The 17,085-nt window shown below is 45.7% G+C and overlaps 2 protein-coding genes across 2 annotated transcripts in view; one reads left to right on the top strand and one right to left on the bottom strand.

Annotated features, from left to right (window-relative positions):
- Nucleotides 1-17,085, bottom strand: part of VPS9D1 (VPS9 domain containing 1) — a 436,405-nt gene that overhangs the window by 292,821 nt on the left and 126,499 nt on the right. The window lies entirely within an intron of this gene.
- On the top strand, nt 5,916-10,634 carry IPO11 (importin 11). Its single transcript, XM_085636710.1, has one exon. It carries the CDS (start codon nt 6,043-6,045, stop codon nt 8,965-8,967), a length of 2,925 nt encoding a protein of 974 aa, XP_085492836.1. The 5' UTR covers nt 5,916-6,042; the 3' UTR covers nt 8,968-10,634.

The following is a 17,085-nucleotide window of genomic DNA, read 5'->3' as shown; positions in this document are numbered from 1 at the left end:
CAAGGCTCCTGGGGTTGCCATCTAATCCAGGTTATAGAGGATCTTGGCGTGCATCACATCTGGAATTCCTGTATCAAGAAAGATGTTTTTAACAAAGCAATGAACTCAACAATAAAACTCCTGTCTCTTTCAACAGACGAGAACATTCTACTACAAAGATGTCATGCCTGGATGGTGATTAAGTCATACAGTACAAGGAAGCCTCAGGAATATTTATCAGCGCGCTTTTCAATGACCTTAAAACATCAATTCATAAAATTACGCTTTAGCATGTGGTAAACAAAGGATCTTATCCCTTTCTGGAAAGACCAGAATCAAAATCAAGAATGCAGACTGTGTGATTAAAACAAGAATCTCTACAACACATTCTCTGTGCATGTCCAAAGCTCTTAAAAGAAAGAGAGATTTTATCAAAAGAAATACTTATAAATATGAACATTCAAACATGCAGTGAAGCTGTAACCACCTGGTTAGGCGGGGCCTCAGTCCCCTTAGTTTGCAGGGGGGTAACATTTCTAAATGTGTATTTAAAAGAATTAGGACGAATTCCAGTGGAAATCCAAATTTGATTGTTAGAATTAATGGCAATTTCTAAAACATTTTACAGATAATGAGTAGTATTTTTTTTACCAATGTTTAACAAACACTGAACCGTAAACGTATAGATTGTTTTTATAATGATGACGATTTTTAAGGTTAAAGCACTTTATGGAAAATAGTAAATGAACTTCAGTCCACTAAGTGTGGAAAAAGGATTTATGGTTTTAACATTTACAAACAACTATTACTAAGATGCTTTATGCATTTAAAATATGTGGTTTTGGTGTAATGGTTTTAAAAGACTGAACACTTGAATAAATAAATTCATACACTCACAGTAACTGGGTACAGCCCTTTTAAGATTTTGAGGGGAGGACACCCTTTCATGAGAGACAATTCAGCATGGACGTCTCAGGAAATGCACAGCAAATGGTCACCTGAAGTAGTCAAGGCAAATTTTATGAATGCCCGCAATACGTATAAGGAGTACTATGACATGTAGAGTAGTACCACAGAAGTGCATATGTGTGAAGGGGAGTCGGTGCGATATAAGGTTAGCAAGATTGTCAAAAGGGGCAGTAGTCATTTTTTTTAACCCCTGAGGGTGAGGAGGGTCTTCTCCTGTTCAGCCGAACTGGAGGTTTGGCATTTGTAGCAAATTAGCAAAATGCAACAAGATCTTTTCATGGAGGAGTGACAGAAACCATCCCTCAGGTTCGTGGATCTGGGATAGTGATGTTTTGGATAGTACCGAAACAGTGGCCAATCTCAATGGCGTAACTGGAAAAGGAAACAATGTGGAATCAGGTGATGGGGTGCAACCTTGTAGTACACAAGAGGTGTGTAGTGACTTCTGGTGTATCAGTGAACCATCATTTCCACCTGTTGCACAAAGTGTACCAAGGGTAGATACCGGGGAGAAAGTTACACATTTGGGTAGACCAGCGAACTTACCAATTAAGTTGAATGATTATATTGTAAGTTAGAACATCAGAGTCTGTATTCCTGATATTTCATTGTCATGTTTTATAGTGTACTTTTTAGTATCATAATATACTGCCTTTAATTGCACTTTTTATTGTTGCTATTTCTTTCTTTGTCAATGTATAAAATGGGAAGATGTGTCATATCAGACATTATCCCGATGAGTGAGGTGGCTATCAAGCGCGTGGGGAGAATGTCGGTGGGGTGGAACTGGAATGAGGATGAGAGCATGCTGGGGGTTGTTTGGGGCAGAGGCAGCTAAGTCTGTAAAGCTCTCTTTCCTATGGAATAACCAAGGCATAAGTCCTAAAAAAAGAAGTGGGGGGGGACTAACCTAGTTAGACATCACGGCGCACGACATCACGGCGCATGACATCACACATGGCATCACAGAAATTGACATCATAGAAAGTGTCATCGCAAGCCACGACTTTACAGGAAGTGGCATCACAAGAAGTGACATCAGATCTAAAGCCCTCACATATATGTTTAGCAGGTCTATCATGTATACGTTTGAACGTGTTGCGAGGATAATAGCACAGTGAGCTATGGAAGATGATATGTGGCTTCTACACCTTGCAATCCCCCAGTTTTATGTAACACATCCTGTACATTCCTTTACAAACGTATATAATGTATTGTACATGTAATATGCGTGTGGTGATGTAAAGCGCTCTGACACCCTGCATTGGGATGAGTAGGGCTGTACAAGAAGAAATAGTGGCACTTAAATTATTTCCAGGTCTCCTCAGGTGTAGTAAGCTCTATATAAATGCAATTTGCTGTGTGTAAATATTGGGAAAGACCAACACATCTGACATTCTTACAGTTCATGCATACCTCCTAAACAGGGACTGAACAAAGTGAAAAGATGCCTCTCTGAAGTATGTGTGCAGTGCTAACCTTTGTTTGCCCTCCGCTTCATTTGCATCTAGGTGTGAGGCTCCTGACTGCTCCCAGCCAAGAAACTCACAAAAGGAGGCCTGATGACCCCCTTAAATGCGGCCTCTGTTATGGGCCCAGCAGGAGTCTTCAATAAGAAAGCCCCACCCCCCTACACGTTGTTGCTGGTTTCAGATGGAAAGCAGACAAAGTGCAGGCGTTGCTGAAACTGTTCCGGTGATTGGAAATGACACTAGGATGAGTTCAGCACATTATTTAGTGGGGCCCAAATTTTAGGCAGGGTGGACAGCGTTCACCCTGTGAAAATAGAGGGTGGACGCTATCCAACCACGTGCACCCCCGACTTGTACCCTGGAATAAACTTGGAAAACCATTTCCGCTTGCGGAGTCGTACTTACTACACTCTGCACACACTTCACATTATCTCATACTTAACATTAACCGCACCCTAACACCTCCCCGCATGTGACTAGTTTGTGTTCAGAGTCTACCCCAGAACCATGAGGGTCCTAGTGTGTATAACATCGATATGCTACATCCAGCTTGCTGACATTGGAATGGCGTGAAAAGCTGAGATGGTTTGTCAACATTTTTAGGTCTTGCCTGGCTATCGCATAAGCGATCGCACAGCGAGACTTATGTAGGGGCTTCAGAAAATGCTCCCAAAGGCTTCCCAGGTGGATTGGGTGGCGGTTACGTGCACAACCAGGTGCATTCCATTTGCCACCAGCTCCTTCCTGCGTGTGCGCCGCTTCACGCATTCAGAGAGATTTAGTAAGGGGCACAAGACCTTAGGAATGCGGTTTATGGCCAGTGCATGTGAGGCATTCAAGGGCGAAGCTGGCATCTGGCATCGGATTTGAAAGCAGCAGACTGCTTTCGCCAGCGCGCGCTCGGCTTCACTTCCTGCATCCCCTCTTACAACAATTAACTTTGGTTATAACTAGGGCTCCCGGTTTTATGGTATTTATTTTTTCTTCATTTCCGTCTGTATTTATCCATATTTATTTTTTGCTAATTTTGTCTGTATTTATCCATTTCTATTTAGTTTTTCTGTATAAATGAAGCTGCAATGGGTATTTTTCCACATTTATTTGACTGATAAATGAACATTTGCATTTGAATGCCCAAAAGGTTTCAGCAGTATACAGTGCAATAGCATTATCTGAAAACACTTGCATTGCAAAATAGCATAAATAACTGTAGATCTGCACTTAATTAAGCTTAATTAGGAAATGTTCTGTCTTTTTTTCATCTGCCCTACCTCTCAATCTGTACACTTACTGACCTGGCACTCATGATTGAGAGTAGAAAAAAACATCCAAAGAAGAATTTTTTTCTGTATTTTTCTGTATTTAAAAATAAATACAGACAGGAAAAAAATAGTTTTCTGTCTGTATTTATCTGTAAAAATCAGTAAAAACGGAAAACTGGGAGCCCTAGTTATAACTCACACCCCATATGCTCGTTCCCTCCCACCCTTCCTTTGATGTCCGCTTTTCTTGTTGTTTACAAACCACGCCACACACTGCTGCATGCCACACACTGCTGCACGCCACACACTGCTGCATTACACAGTGCTGCATTACACACTGCTGCACACCGCACACTGCTGCACGCCGCACACTGCTGCACGCCGCACACTGCTGCACGAAACACTGCTGCACGCCTCACACTGCTGCACGCCTCACACTGCTGCACGCCACACACTGCTGCATGCCACACACTGCTGCACGCCTCACACTGCTGCACGCCTCACACTGCTGCACGCCGCACACTGCTGCACGCCGCACACTGCTACATGCCGCACACTGCTTCACGCCACACACTGCTGCACGCCACCCACTGCAGCATGCCACTGCACGCCACACACTGCTGCAGGCAGCACACTGCTGCAGGCAGCACACTGCTGCACGCCGCACACTGCTGCACTCCGCACACTGCTACACGAAACACTACTGCACGCCACACACTGCTGCACGCCACACACTGCTGCACACCGCACAATGTTACACGAAACACTGCTGCACGCCACACACTGCTGCACGCCACACACTGCTGCACGCCGCACACTGCTGCACGCCGCACACTGCTGAATTACTCACTGCTGCATGCTGCACGACACTGCTGCACGCTGCTGCACGCCGCACACTGCTGAACGCCGCACACTGCTGCACGCCACACACTGCTGCACGCCTCAGACTGCTGCACGCCTCACACTGCTGCACATCGCACACTGCTACACACCACACACTGCTGCACGCCACACACTGCGGCATGCCGCTGCACGCCACACACTGCTGCACGCCACACACTGCTGCATGCCGCACTTCTGCACGCCGCACATTGCTGCACGCAGCACACTGCTGCATGCCGCACACTGCTACACGAAACACTGCTGCACGCCACACACTGCTGCACGCCACACACTGCTGCACGCCGCACAATGCTACACGAAACACTGCTTCACGCCACACACTGCTGCACGCCACACACTGCTGCACACCACACACTGCTGCATTACTCACTGCTGCATGCTGCATGACACTGCTGCACACAGCACGCCGCTGCACGCCAGTGCTGCATGCCTCACACTGCTACACGAAACACTGCTGCACGCCGCACACTGCTGCACGCCGCACACTGCTGCACTCTACACACTGCTTTTATGCGAGTTTATGCTACTGACATTGTAAATGACAATACCTTTTATTTGTTTTAAAACCAAAACATAAATAAAAGGCATTGTAATTTTACAATTGCCAATAGCTCAAACTCTTATAAATGCGAGACCTATTGTATTGCAAATGCTTGTTAAATTTGACTTACAGATCACATTGTGACAGCAATGAGAACTTATCTCACTAAGTTATCTTGGTGGTTAGAGGCCAATGTCAATGTAGGGTTTGTTTGAAATTTTAATTAGCCCCTTGACCCCAACCCTCTCGGGTCTGGGCTGTGAAACATGAAACACAAATGCTCAGTTAACAAACATTTAGTTTTTCAATTTTAACCAGACGTGGTTTATTTGCACACCTTTTAGCACAACATGCCTTTACTGCAATTTACAAAAAACAGAACCACAAGGCTCATTTTCTTTTTTTGAATGTTCGGCTCGTATACGGTCTCACAGCCAAGACGGACCCCTGGCTCGATTCTTCCTTTCAGTTCGAGCACCTCTAATTAGAATTACTACAGTTACATAATTGATGCCTATTGGCAGACAGGCATGTACTGTTTGGCGGCCAAATTCGTTCGTCCAGAAAGCGGCTCGCTTCGAAGTTGAAAGCAATGGAGAAAAGGACAGGATTATGAAAGAGCAGCAGGGTTTTACTTTCTTACACCTTATTGATATTATTGAGATTTTATGAGTGGCCAACACGGCCTCCCAAAAAACAAAACGCAGCGGTCTAGTGTTTCTGATATCCACAGTGACGTTATTCCGGAGCGCGAAAGAATACACTACATTTTCAGGGGCAACGTCACGTCCTACGCGACACGAGCCGCAACAAACCCATGCCCGATCGCCGGAAGTGCCTCGCGGCCAGTTAACAGATGGCGGTCGCCCCGTAACGGCCCCTGGGCTCGCTCCGTTCCTTGGGCAGTTACGCCCCCATGGATCTTCAAGGCGCCTCCGCCGTCCTGGAAGCCCTGACACGGGCTTCCAGCCAGGACTCGGCGGTGCTGAAGCCAGCAGAGGAGCAGCTTAAGGGCTGGGAGACCCAGTGCGGCTTCTACCCGACGCTATTGGCACTGTGCGCGGAGCGCGGCTTGCCTCTCAACGTGCGCTGGCTGGCTGCGCTATACCTCAAGCATGGTGTCGATCGGTACTGGCGCGTCACTGCTCCTAACGCCCTGCCTGAGGACGAGAAAGCAGTGCTTCGAGCTGGCCTTTTTGCTCGTATCCTGGACGAGCCGGTGCCTCAGATCGCTACTCAGATGGCTGTGCTTATTGCTAAGGTAGCACGTCTGGATTGTCCGAGACACTGGCCCGAGCTTGTGCCTGCTCTGCTAGAGGCCGTGCGAGCCGAGGAGGCGCTACGCCAGCACCGGGCTCTGCTCACCTTCTACCACGTCACCAAGACCCTCGCTTCCAAGCGTCTGATCGCTGACAAGAAGCTATTCCGTGACTTGGCCGGCGGTGTGTACGAGTTTGCCTGCTCCTTGTGGACACATCACGCAGAGGCCTTCCTTAGGCAGGCCGAACAGGGAGGTGAGGAGGCAGACAGTGCCATAGACCGGGCCCTGCTGTCCCTGAAGGTGCTTCGCAAACTGACTGTACAGGGTTTCGAGGAGCCGCAGGCCTGCCCCGCCGTTATGGGATTCCTGCAAGGTCTTCTGCCTCGCATGGAACAGTTACTACAGTGTAGCAGGGCACTGGGCCCCGACCACCTGTGCGGGGAGCGGTTGCACAAGGTCATTCTGCTGCTGAGCAAAGTGCTGCTGGACTTCTTAGAGCAGCACCCTGGCCCCTTCTTGCCGCTCATCCGTCCCTGTCTGGAGTTTACCGTGCGTCTGGTCTTCACCTCAGCTCGGGAGGGAATGGTCTTTGAACGTTTTACCGTGCACTGCATGAACCTAATCAAAATGATTGTCAAGCACGACGGCTATCGGCTGTCTAAGGATCCAGAGCAGAACAGTGCGCAGAGCCTAGAAGCACACGGCATCAAAGAAGCCTTCTTCACCTACCCAACCCTGCTGGAGATCTGCCGTCGCCTGGTCACTAACTACTTTCTCTTAACTACGGAGGAGTTGACCATGTGGGAGGAGGACCCCGAGGGCTTCACGGTGGAGGAGACGGGCGGCGACTCTTGGAAGTATAGCCTGAGACCCTGTGCAGAGGTACTCTTCATTGACATTTTCCATGAATACAGTGTACTGCTCACCCCCGTACTATTGGATATGGTGCACAGCTTGCCGAGCCCCAGTAGCCTGCAGGATCTTTCCACTATTCTTATTAAAGACACGGTCTACAACGCAGTGGGCTTAGCTGCATATGAACTGTTTGACTCGCTGGATTTCGATCAATGGTTTGAGAAGCAGCTGTTGGCAGAGTTGCAGGTTGACCACCCAAGCTACAAGCCATTGCGCCGCAGGGTTATATGGCTCATTGGCCAGTGGATCCCTGTCAAGTTCAAGTCGGACTTGAGACCGGTGCTGTACGACGCCATTCTACGCCTGCTCCAAGATGAGGACCTGGTAGTACGAATCGAGACTGCCACTACTCTCAAGCTGACGGTGGACGACTTTGAATTTAGGACAGACCAGTTTTTGCCCTACTTGGAGCCCATGTTTGGACTCCTGTTCCAGCTGCTCCAACGGATCACAGAATGTGACACAAAGATGCAGGTCCTGCATGTACTGTCATGTGTCATTGAACGCGTCAACATGCAGATTAGGCCATATGTAGACTGTTTAGTGCAGTATCTACCCCTCCTCTGGAAACAAAGTGAAGAACACAATATGCTCAAATGTGCCATCTTAACAACACTGATTCATCTGGTTAAAGGCCTGGGCGAAGACAGCAAAAACCTATACCCCTTTCTGCTCCCGGTCATCCAGCTGAGTACTGATGTTTCCCAGCCACCACACGTTTACTTACTGGAAGATGGCTTGGAGCTATGGTTGGTCACCTTGGAAAACAGCCAGTGTATTACACCAGAGCTGCTACGCATCTTCCAGAATATGCCAGCATTAATGGAACTGGGTACTGAGAATCTGAAAACCTGCTTCCAGATCATCAATGCTTACATTTTTCTGGCATCACCAGAGTTTCTGCAGACTTATGCAGCCACCCTCTGCCAGTCATTCTGTGACATACTAAAGGACGTAACCATTGAAGGCCAAGTTCATGTACTGAAAGTAGTGGAAAACATCGTAAAGGTGAACCCAACAGTGGGCCCCCAAATGTTTCAGCCCATATTCCCTTCAGTATTTCGTGGTATCATAGATGGAGAGAGATATCCGGTGGTGATGTCCACTTATCTGGGACTCATTGGTAGAGTCTTACTACAGAACATTGGTTTTTTTTCTTTACTACTAGGCCAAATGGCCCAAGAATTGAATCAAGAGCTTGATCAGCTACTGGGCAACTTGATAGAAATGTGGGTAGATCGAATGGACAATATTACTCAGCCAGAAAGAAGGAAACTTTCTGCTCTGGCGCTGCTTTCACTTCTCCCATCAGCCAACGTAATTATCCAAGATAAATTTTGTGGAATAATCAATGTTTGTGTTGAAGGTCTTCATGATGTCATGACAGAAGATCCAGAAACATTAACATTCAAAGACTGCATGTTTATTTCTCATTACGAAGAGCCTCAAATTACGGAGGATGAGGAACCTCCAACAGAACAAGACAAGAGAAAAAAAATCCTTGCGCTAAAGGATCCAGTGCATGCAGTGTCGTTGCACCAGTTTGCTTATGAAAAGCTAAAGGAACAGCAAGAGCTACTGGGGGAACAGGGGTTCCAGTGTATAATGGAAACAGTGGACACCGAATTGGTCACACAATTACAACAATTTTTACAAGGTTTTTGACAAAGGACCTTTTTTTTTATTTGCCTATTTATAGGATGCAGGAGTAAGTTGGAAAAAAATCTCCGGGAACACCACATGTGTATTAAAGAAACAACCAAAACGTACAGGGAACCCCTGATTGCAAGGAAGGCAAATGCGCCATGTCAAATAAAATCCACAAACAGCCACCTTGCGAAAACGTTGTATTTTTGAGAATAAGCCTTTCTAATGGGTGTGATTTGCTAATATTTTTAAAATGAATGTATTTTTGCGAATTTCCTCATATCTCACCCAAATTATAGTGCATGTAGTAGACTTTAAGTCGGGCCCCTGGAATTATGCGGCAGGGAAAGATAAATTATGCTGTAAAAAAGGGAAATTATGAGGTGTAATGCAACACATTTTGTGATGGTATTACTTCACTTTGTAGTTTTTACACATAGTAACACAGTCTGCAAAGATTTCACCTCCGTATTACTACTAGCTTAGAAAACAGTTACAGCAATAAGACAGAAAGTTGACCAGTCATCCTTTGCTAAGTGCCTTTCACAGCGCAGGAATATACTGCCACATTTTTAGTAACTTTTGGTCAGTTTTAGCTAGAAACAAAATATTGTTAAATTTGCACATTATGATGGTTTGTGGCAAATCCATAATTATGCAGAAAATGTTGCTTCTGCAGAATCTCACATTTTCAGTAACCGCGAGAAGTGTCTGAACAATAGTACAGTGAGTGTCCAGGACATACTAAAGCACTCTCAAACCCTGGGTCAATCCCTCATACCATTTAAGCAAAACATTCTACGCTTTGATGGCCATCCTTTGATGGACTGGAGTTAAATCATGTGCTGTTATTAAATTGCTTTTTTTTTTTAAATGTAAACCTAATTTTTACATGTATCCATTGCTCTTAATTAGACTTTCTTAATATTACATTTTAGACACCTTTTCTGAAAGTTCTTTTTAAAATGTAACTTAAAATAAATGGTAGAATACCTTTAAAAGAACCATCCAAAAACTTCTGCTCTTGCCACTGTCCAGATACGTTTTTAAACTACAAAAGTATTTAATCAGCTCAAAAGCATCCCAACTAACCCACTTTTCTAGAGTATTCCGTTTTTCTGCCTTAGTGTCATTAGATATGTTCTTTTTCTAGACCTTTAGAACAGACGACAGGCAACCAATTCAGAAGTTGTATCAAGTCTTCAGTTCTTGTCTGTCCACCCACTTCAAATTCTACCTGAGCCCCCAACTGATTGATCAGTTTTGGAAAAAATCATAATTTGAATGCTGTCAACCATTAGTCTGCATAGCATGAACATTTCTTTTTTTTTTTTTAAAATTTCAAAAACCTTTATTGGCAAAAGGAATACATTTCTTATGTAGTTCCACTTCCTTTGCATTTTACGGTCTTTCAGTGTCCTAACGCTCTACAATTTTACATTGTAGAGCTGTAGGGAAATTTCCTAGAACTGCATTTTTTTTTTTTTTGGAAGCTCTGGTGGGTTTTACATAGGACTTCATCTCAATTCTATGCGAAATAAAAGCCACTGTAAACTTCATGGTTAGTTGGAGGAAATAATTAGTGCATGTGGCCCTGTCCATAAAAAATTCAAAATGTTTGGAACCTGAGACAGACTGCCTATTGGTGTGTAAGTATTCCAGGGAATAAAGATTTTCACCAGTTTGAACAGGTTTCCACTCGCGCTTTTGCCTGCATCTCAATGAGTGGTACAGACTAATACAATTTGTAGTCCTCTTGGAAATACATTTTACTCTGACCTGCTAGTCGGCATGTAGCCTGGTTTCAATGTTCCTAAGAAAGTAACCAGTCTTACCAATAATATTTGGACCGTGCAGCCAGACTAAAGTTTTAAACGGAAGGGGCCCCCATAGTTTGAGTCTTTAAAAACCGTGACGCATTGTGTTTCATGTTTAAACCTATTCTTACTTCATCTGCAAATGTAGCTTAAGGCTGTTTATTTCTGGAATGGCTGCCCACTTAGAAAAGACCCAGTGCAGGTCTTTCTTTGCAGCCCCATCCATCACGTTTTTCTAGAAAAAGCCTCTAAATGTTCCTACCTAATGCATACTCGCACTTTTTGGTAAACAATCTTATTAGCAACCAACCTTTTAAGGACTCGGCCTGTGCAGAAAAACAACACTTGTGTTTTAGCTTGTTTTATTGCTTCTCTTGTAGCTCCATCTGCTTGAAACGGTCTATTAACAAATCCAAAGGCTTTTGTGAGACAAACAAATAATCCTAATAAAATAAGTTGGTTCCTTCAAACTACTTTGCCACAGTTATTTAATTTTCATAATTTGATTTTAGAACAATTCACTTGTTCATTCAAGTGATGATGCCACCTATCCCTTACAAAGCTTGCCTCGCCTCATGAAATAGACCAGATATACAGTCAACACACACTACTGCTCATTGTTCCATTGGTGTTGTCCTTTCTGCATGTCTTCATGCCTCAGTCATGTTGCATTACCATTCTTCACCCTCCCAAAGTGTATCAATGCTGTTGTTCCAAGCAAACTTACCATCCTAAGTACCTGGGGTGTTGCTTCTAATGATACTCATTTGTCAAGCAAGAAGCCGCAAGTGGTTGCTTTAGCGCCTTGATTTTTCAGGTGAATGAATTGGTCATTGCCTCTGTTCACCTGCCATGTAAAGTTATTAGATGAATGAAAAGCATTGAGGTAGATGTTTCAAACGTCCATTAACAAAAAAAAAAAAACGTTGGTCCTGGGTAATGCCTTGTAGAGCTAATTTTGGGAGAGAGCACTGAAGGTTGTCATTAAAGTCCATTCGAAACCTCTGCTCTTTTAGTCTCCAAAGAGACAAGACCGTAAATTCAGGGTTTCTGTTTGGTGGCTTGTTGCTAAAATAATCTGCCATGTTAGATGAGAAAGTTCATTGACCAAATGAACCTTAAAAATGAGCTGTGTCCGTCACATCAGGCTATGATTGATGTTTTGGTGGGTGACAACTGGAGGTTGTGGTTAGAGAAGGCCAAGTTGCACTACGTAATTTCTTCTAAAATGTAAAATTAAATTGAAGCAAAAATGTCTTGCGACATCCCACGCTATCCTCTGTTTCTCTTGTGCAATTTCTGGGTATAGCCTGTGAGCAAGGAAGTAATGGTCAGACTTTTGCTACAAGTGAAGCATGTAGATCAAAATGATAACATTTCTTGTCATATAATTCAAGTTATTTTAGCTCTTTTTGTTAATCTTCAAGGATATGCCCATATATTTTAGGGAAACATCCAGCACCTCAACTGAATAAGATGGGGAGTGGGCTCGAAGACTAAAACTGGATCTGAGCCTGCATGAGGACTTGGGGTTGTAGAATGACCATTTGATTCAGTGTAGAGGTCCTGGACCAGTGAATGGGCATGAAGTGCCTGGATGCGGAGTGTGAGAAAGTGGGTTTCTGTTGCAGTAACCCCCCCCCCCTTTCTTTTTTTTGTTGCCAGACTACTGATGCTCTTTGACTTGATGTGCTCTTGGGCCCTGCCAATCAGGACCCCAGGGCCTGTGTTCCTTCCCCCAAAACAAAAACCCAATTGACCGCTCCGGTCACAGGTAGGTCCCTGGTAAATGGACCAGAGAAGGCTCCTAAGGGCTGCAGCACTTATTGTGCCACCCTTAGAGGCCCTGTACCCTGACACACACACACTGCCTTTGCAGGCTCAGTGTCTTGGTACAGAACACAACAAAAATACGACATGGCACACATCCCAGTGTGCCATACCCACAAACACACTGCCCCGGCATACCTCAGTCACCCATCTAGCTGGGTGCACTATGCCAGTGGTGTGGGTACAGGTGCATGCGCCCTGTACCCCTACAGTACCCAGGTCCATTCCTGGGCACTGTAAGTGTAGTGCTGCCATTAAGAGTATATGGTGCTGGGAAATCTTAATCACGAACTCCACGGCACCATGATGGCTACACTGAAGACTGACAAGTTTGATATCAAACTTCTCAGCACATTAAACCCACACTGATGCCGGTGTGGGATTTAATGTAAAATGCACGACAGAGGGCAACTTAGAGTTGCCTCCTGAAACTACACTAACAACCTGTGTCCTGACTGAGAGGCTGCCACCCAGCAGACAGGTTGCTGGCCCCCTGGATAGAGAGCCCACCGCTCTCGTGGGCCTGCAACAATGCACATCCTGGGGCGAGGTGCCAAGCCTCCTCCCCCAGGATGGGCAGGGGAAGCTTCAAAGGCATGCCACCTTTGTGTTTGATTTGATATCGCGCTGAATCACCCCTGGGGGTATCTCTGCGCTAGCAACAGCAAGCTGGTCATTAAACTAAAAAAGATATGTCTTCATAAGTTTTCTAAAACGAAAAAGGGGCTTTTCCATACGGAGGAAAAAGGGAAGACTGTTCCAGAATGTCGGAGCTAAATATGAGAATGCCTTACCACCTGAGCGGGATTTCTTTACTCTAGGAACCGAAAGAAGTTTTTTTGAACCTGATCTAAGAGAGGATATGGGATGATACATTTCCAATTTCTTAGTGAGGACTGAGTTAATTTATGGCCTTGAAAATCATACAGCCTATTTTAAATTGTACTCTTTTCCTAACTGACAGCCAGTGTAATTCACACAGTAAGGGCTGTGAAGGAGTCCTAGCTGGAGAATCGGTTACTAGGCGAGCGGCCGTGTTCTGAACAACCTGCAATTTGTCCAAAGATGTGGCATGGGCAGAGAGAAGGAGAGCATTGCAGTAGTCAATCTTGCTCATAAGCAGTGCTTGAATTAAAGTCTTCCTGGTGGAAAGTGGAAGCAATGGAAAAACTCTTCTAAGTAAACTTAGAATATGATAGCAAGACCCAACAATGGTGTTAACGTGGGTTTGCATCGTGAGTTTTTTATCAAGCTTAATGCCTAGGTTTTTAACTACCTCTTTAGGAGCAGGGGCTTTACCCAACTCCTCAGGCCACCATCTTGGTGTCCAGCAGATGTCTGCACCTCCGAACAACAGGATCTCAGACTTATCAGAGTTTAGCTGGAGATAGTTGGTTTTCATCCAGGAGGCAATTGCCATCATGCCCTGAGAGAAGATGATATGTATGTCGGATCTCGTTTTGTCGAAGGTGAGGAGGAGCTGGGTATCGTCTGCATAGGAAATGGGGTTAAACCCTAGATCCCTCATCATGTGTGCCTCCCCAGACCACTTGCTGTACTCAGCAACTAGTCCCCACCGGTTCTGACCCCCACTCTGGCTGGAAAACCCAAGGGAGGTGTGCCAGCCTCTGCCAACCCGACCCCTCAGGTGGGGGAGGCGAGGTGAAGCACAACTCCGGGCTCGTGCCATCTTTAGGATGGGGAGCCCTACCCAATCAGGACTAGGCTCCTGTCCCCCCTCCCACTGGAGAGTGGCAGGATAGGGGGTGTACCCACCCCAGGGAAAGGACCCATTGGTCCCTGACCTTTCCCTACCTGTAATGCCCCTAAATTTAGTATTTAGGGGCACCCTGAACCTTCCACAGATCCCGATTCCGAAACAAGAAGAAGAAAGACCTGCAGTGCAGCTGCTAACAAGAGGACGACCCCAACTGACTTGGCTCCAGCCCTACAGGCCTGTCGACCCTCGAACCTGCTAAACCCCGGTGTCTCCAGTGGTCAGCAACCTCAAAAACCCTGGAGGACCTGACTGCCTTGCTCCTCTAAAAGACTGGGACTCCCACGAGCAGTGGTTCTGCTCAAACAAGCAACAACCCCTGGTGCCAAGACAGGAACCGCAAAACCAACACACTCTGCACCTGCCAAGCCCGGCCTTTGCCTGAGTGAACAAAGACCACGAGGACGTTCCCTCCCCCCCCCCCCCTCCCCCCCTGGCGACTGTGACCAAGAATCCAGCACCCAAGGACGCTCCCGACGACGCCTGCAGCCACAACTCTGGGGACCCCCCCAACCGCGACCAGCAGAGGGTAAGATTTCCCAACGCCAAAAGACACCCCAGCACCCTGCAGCCCCCTGTGCCCAACTCCTTGGTGCCTACCTAACCTACAGCTCCCCAACGTACCTCTCGAAGTGGTGGTCGCACCTGAAGAAGCTCCGTTCCCGAGCTTGCAGCCTTTGTTGGTCTTGCAACTTTCCCATTGAAATACATTGAGCGCCCGACGGCTCAAAAGTACCCTGCACTAAGCCGCCCGAGTGCCCCTGGAAGTGCAGCATCTGTTCCATTTTACTTTGCCACTTGCCCTGTGTAAGTGACCAGGAGCTCAGCTCCCACAACCACGTGGCCTGCCTGCAAGCAGCCACCAACCAAAGGCACCCTACCCACCATAGGCCTACTCTCTCTGCACCTGGCTGCCCCTGTGCCACTGAGGGTGTAACAACTGTACCTACCTGACCTTGGGAGACCCCGGAGTCTATCCCCAGAACCGTAACTCTGCCAGTCGAGTACTTACCTGAAAGCCGATAACTCACTTTTTCTCCATAGGGTAACATTGACTGGTTTTCACTTGGAATTTCTTCTAAGTGTTGAGTTTTGAAACGTTGAAATATTCACTAAAAATCACCCTATCAACGAAAATGAAATTACCCACCTGTTATCAGGAGAGATCCCAGTGCTGGATCTTTGTGCCCAGCACTGACCCTACAAAGCAATTACAACTGTGATTTTCCGATAACCAAACTTTCCTCCCTAGGATAACATTGCCTGGTTTTTGCCAGAATTTCTTCTAAGTGTCGATTTTTGAAACATACAAATATTCCTTAAAAATCGCCTGTGTAACAAAAACGATTTCTTTCAACTGTTTACAGGAGATGCACCAGGGCTGAAACCAGGATCCAGCCCTGAGTAAGAAAAACCTATGCAAAGTAATTGATATTGCGTTTACTTTAAAATTCCCATTGAGGTCAATGTTATAATTGTGTTTGACTTGTGTTGCCTAGTGCAACAACTAACTATTGCATTTAAAAGTCTATTGCTTATTGAAAGTATTTAACTAAAGCATCTCATTCTGAGAAAGTATTTTGATACCTACTTGTGGTTCTAAAATAAAACCACTATATATTTTTATATACAAAACAATTGGCCTAGAGTTCAGTTCTTGAGTGTGTGAGACCATTTGCTGACTGAGCGTGTACAACAAATGCTTTACACTGTCCTCTGATACTGCCTTACTGCTCGACCAAGCTACCACTTTAGAGAGTAAGGTTATATCTAACTTTAACCTCTGGGGACTGTGGACTCTGTGCACACTGAACAGTACTTTGGTGCAGTATATACAGAGCCACTTTCTTACATTGGTGGATCAGTGGTGGGATACAGATTTGCATTTGTTGGACTACTTGGTTACCATCTGATCACATGACAGAACTCTTAAATTGCCTTTAGAATTCTGATTTTCTAAATTTGTCTTTCCAAAATACTAAAAGTCTTGTCAGGGCCTTGCTTAAGTCCCCTTAGAATTTTAGAGAAATACAAGTCACTGTAGTCAAGGGTAGAGGGTTAGAACTGTCTGGTTAGAATGTCTCAAAGAAACCCAGCTATAAGTGAAGGTAATACCATGCAGGACCCGGTTGAGGAGCTCAACCTCACACCTTACTTACACTTGTCTTTCAAGAAATTGAGGTCCTTATGCAAACTAAAAAGTATACCAATGGGCCTGCATCCAACCAAACAATGGCTCCAGGACCTCCTGGCTGAGTATGCAAAGGACCACCCATCTGAACATGCTGATGACCAGTCAGATGAGGAAAGGGAGGAGGATGAGGGGGATAGTAGCCCCTTCCAATAATCCCTAGGGAGGAAAGGGTTCCCATACCCTTAACTCCAAGAATCAACCTCTGGGGGACCTAGAGACCACATAGGTGGGCCAGGTCCAAGAGAAAACACTGGGGAACTCCCCAGTGAAGAGGACCGCTTTTTAGCAAAGCTGGCCATGAGATTAGAACTAGAGTCCAGACTCCTGGCTCTAGAGAAAGAAAGGAAGGAGATGGGTTTAGCACCCATCAATGGTGGCAGCAATACAAATAATGACACAGAACAATCTTATGATCCTAAAATCCCCAAAGGGATTGTCCCCAAATATGAGGAGGGTGATGATATCACCAAGTGGTTTACAGCCTTTGAGAGGGCTTGTGAAGCCAGGAGGGTGAAGAA

This window comes from Triturus cristatus, chromosome 12 (genome assembly GCF_964204655.1).
Source record: "Triturus cristatus chromosome 12, aTriCri1.1, whole genome shotgun sequence".
In the NCBI taxonomy this organism is placed as follows: domain Eukaryota; kingdom Metazoa; phylum Chordata; class Amphibia; order Caudata; family Salamandridae; genus Triturus; species Triturus cristatus.
The sequence above is the reverse complement of the archived record's forward strand: the minus strand, read 5'-3'. Positions and strand labels throughout refer to the sequence as shown.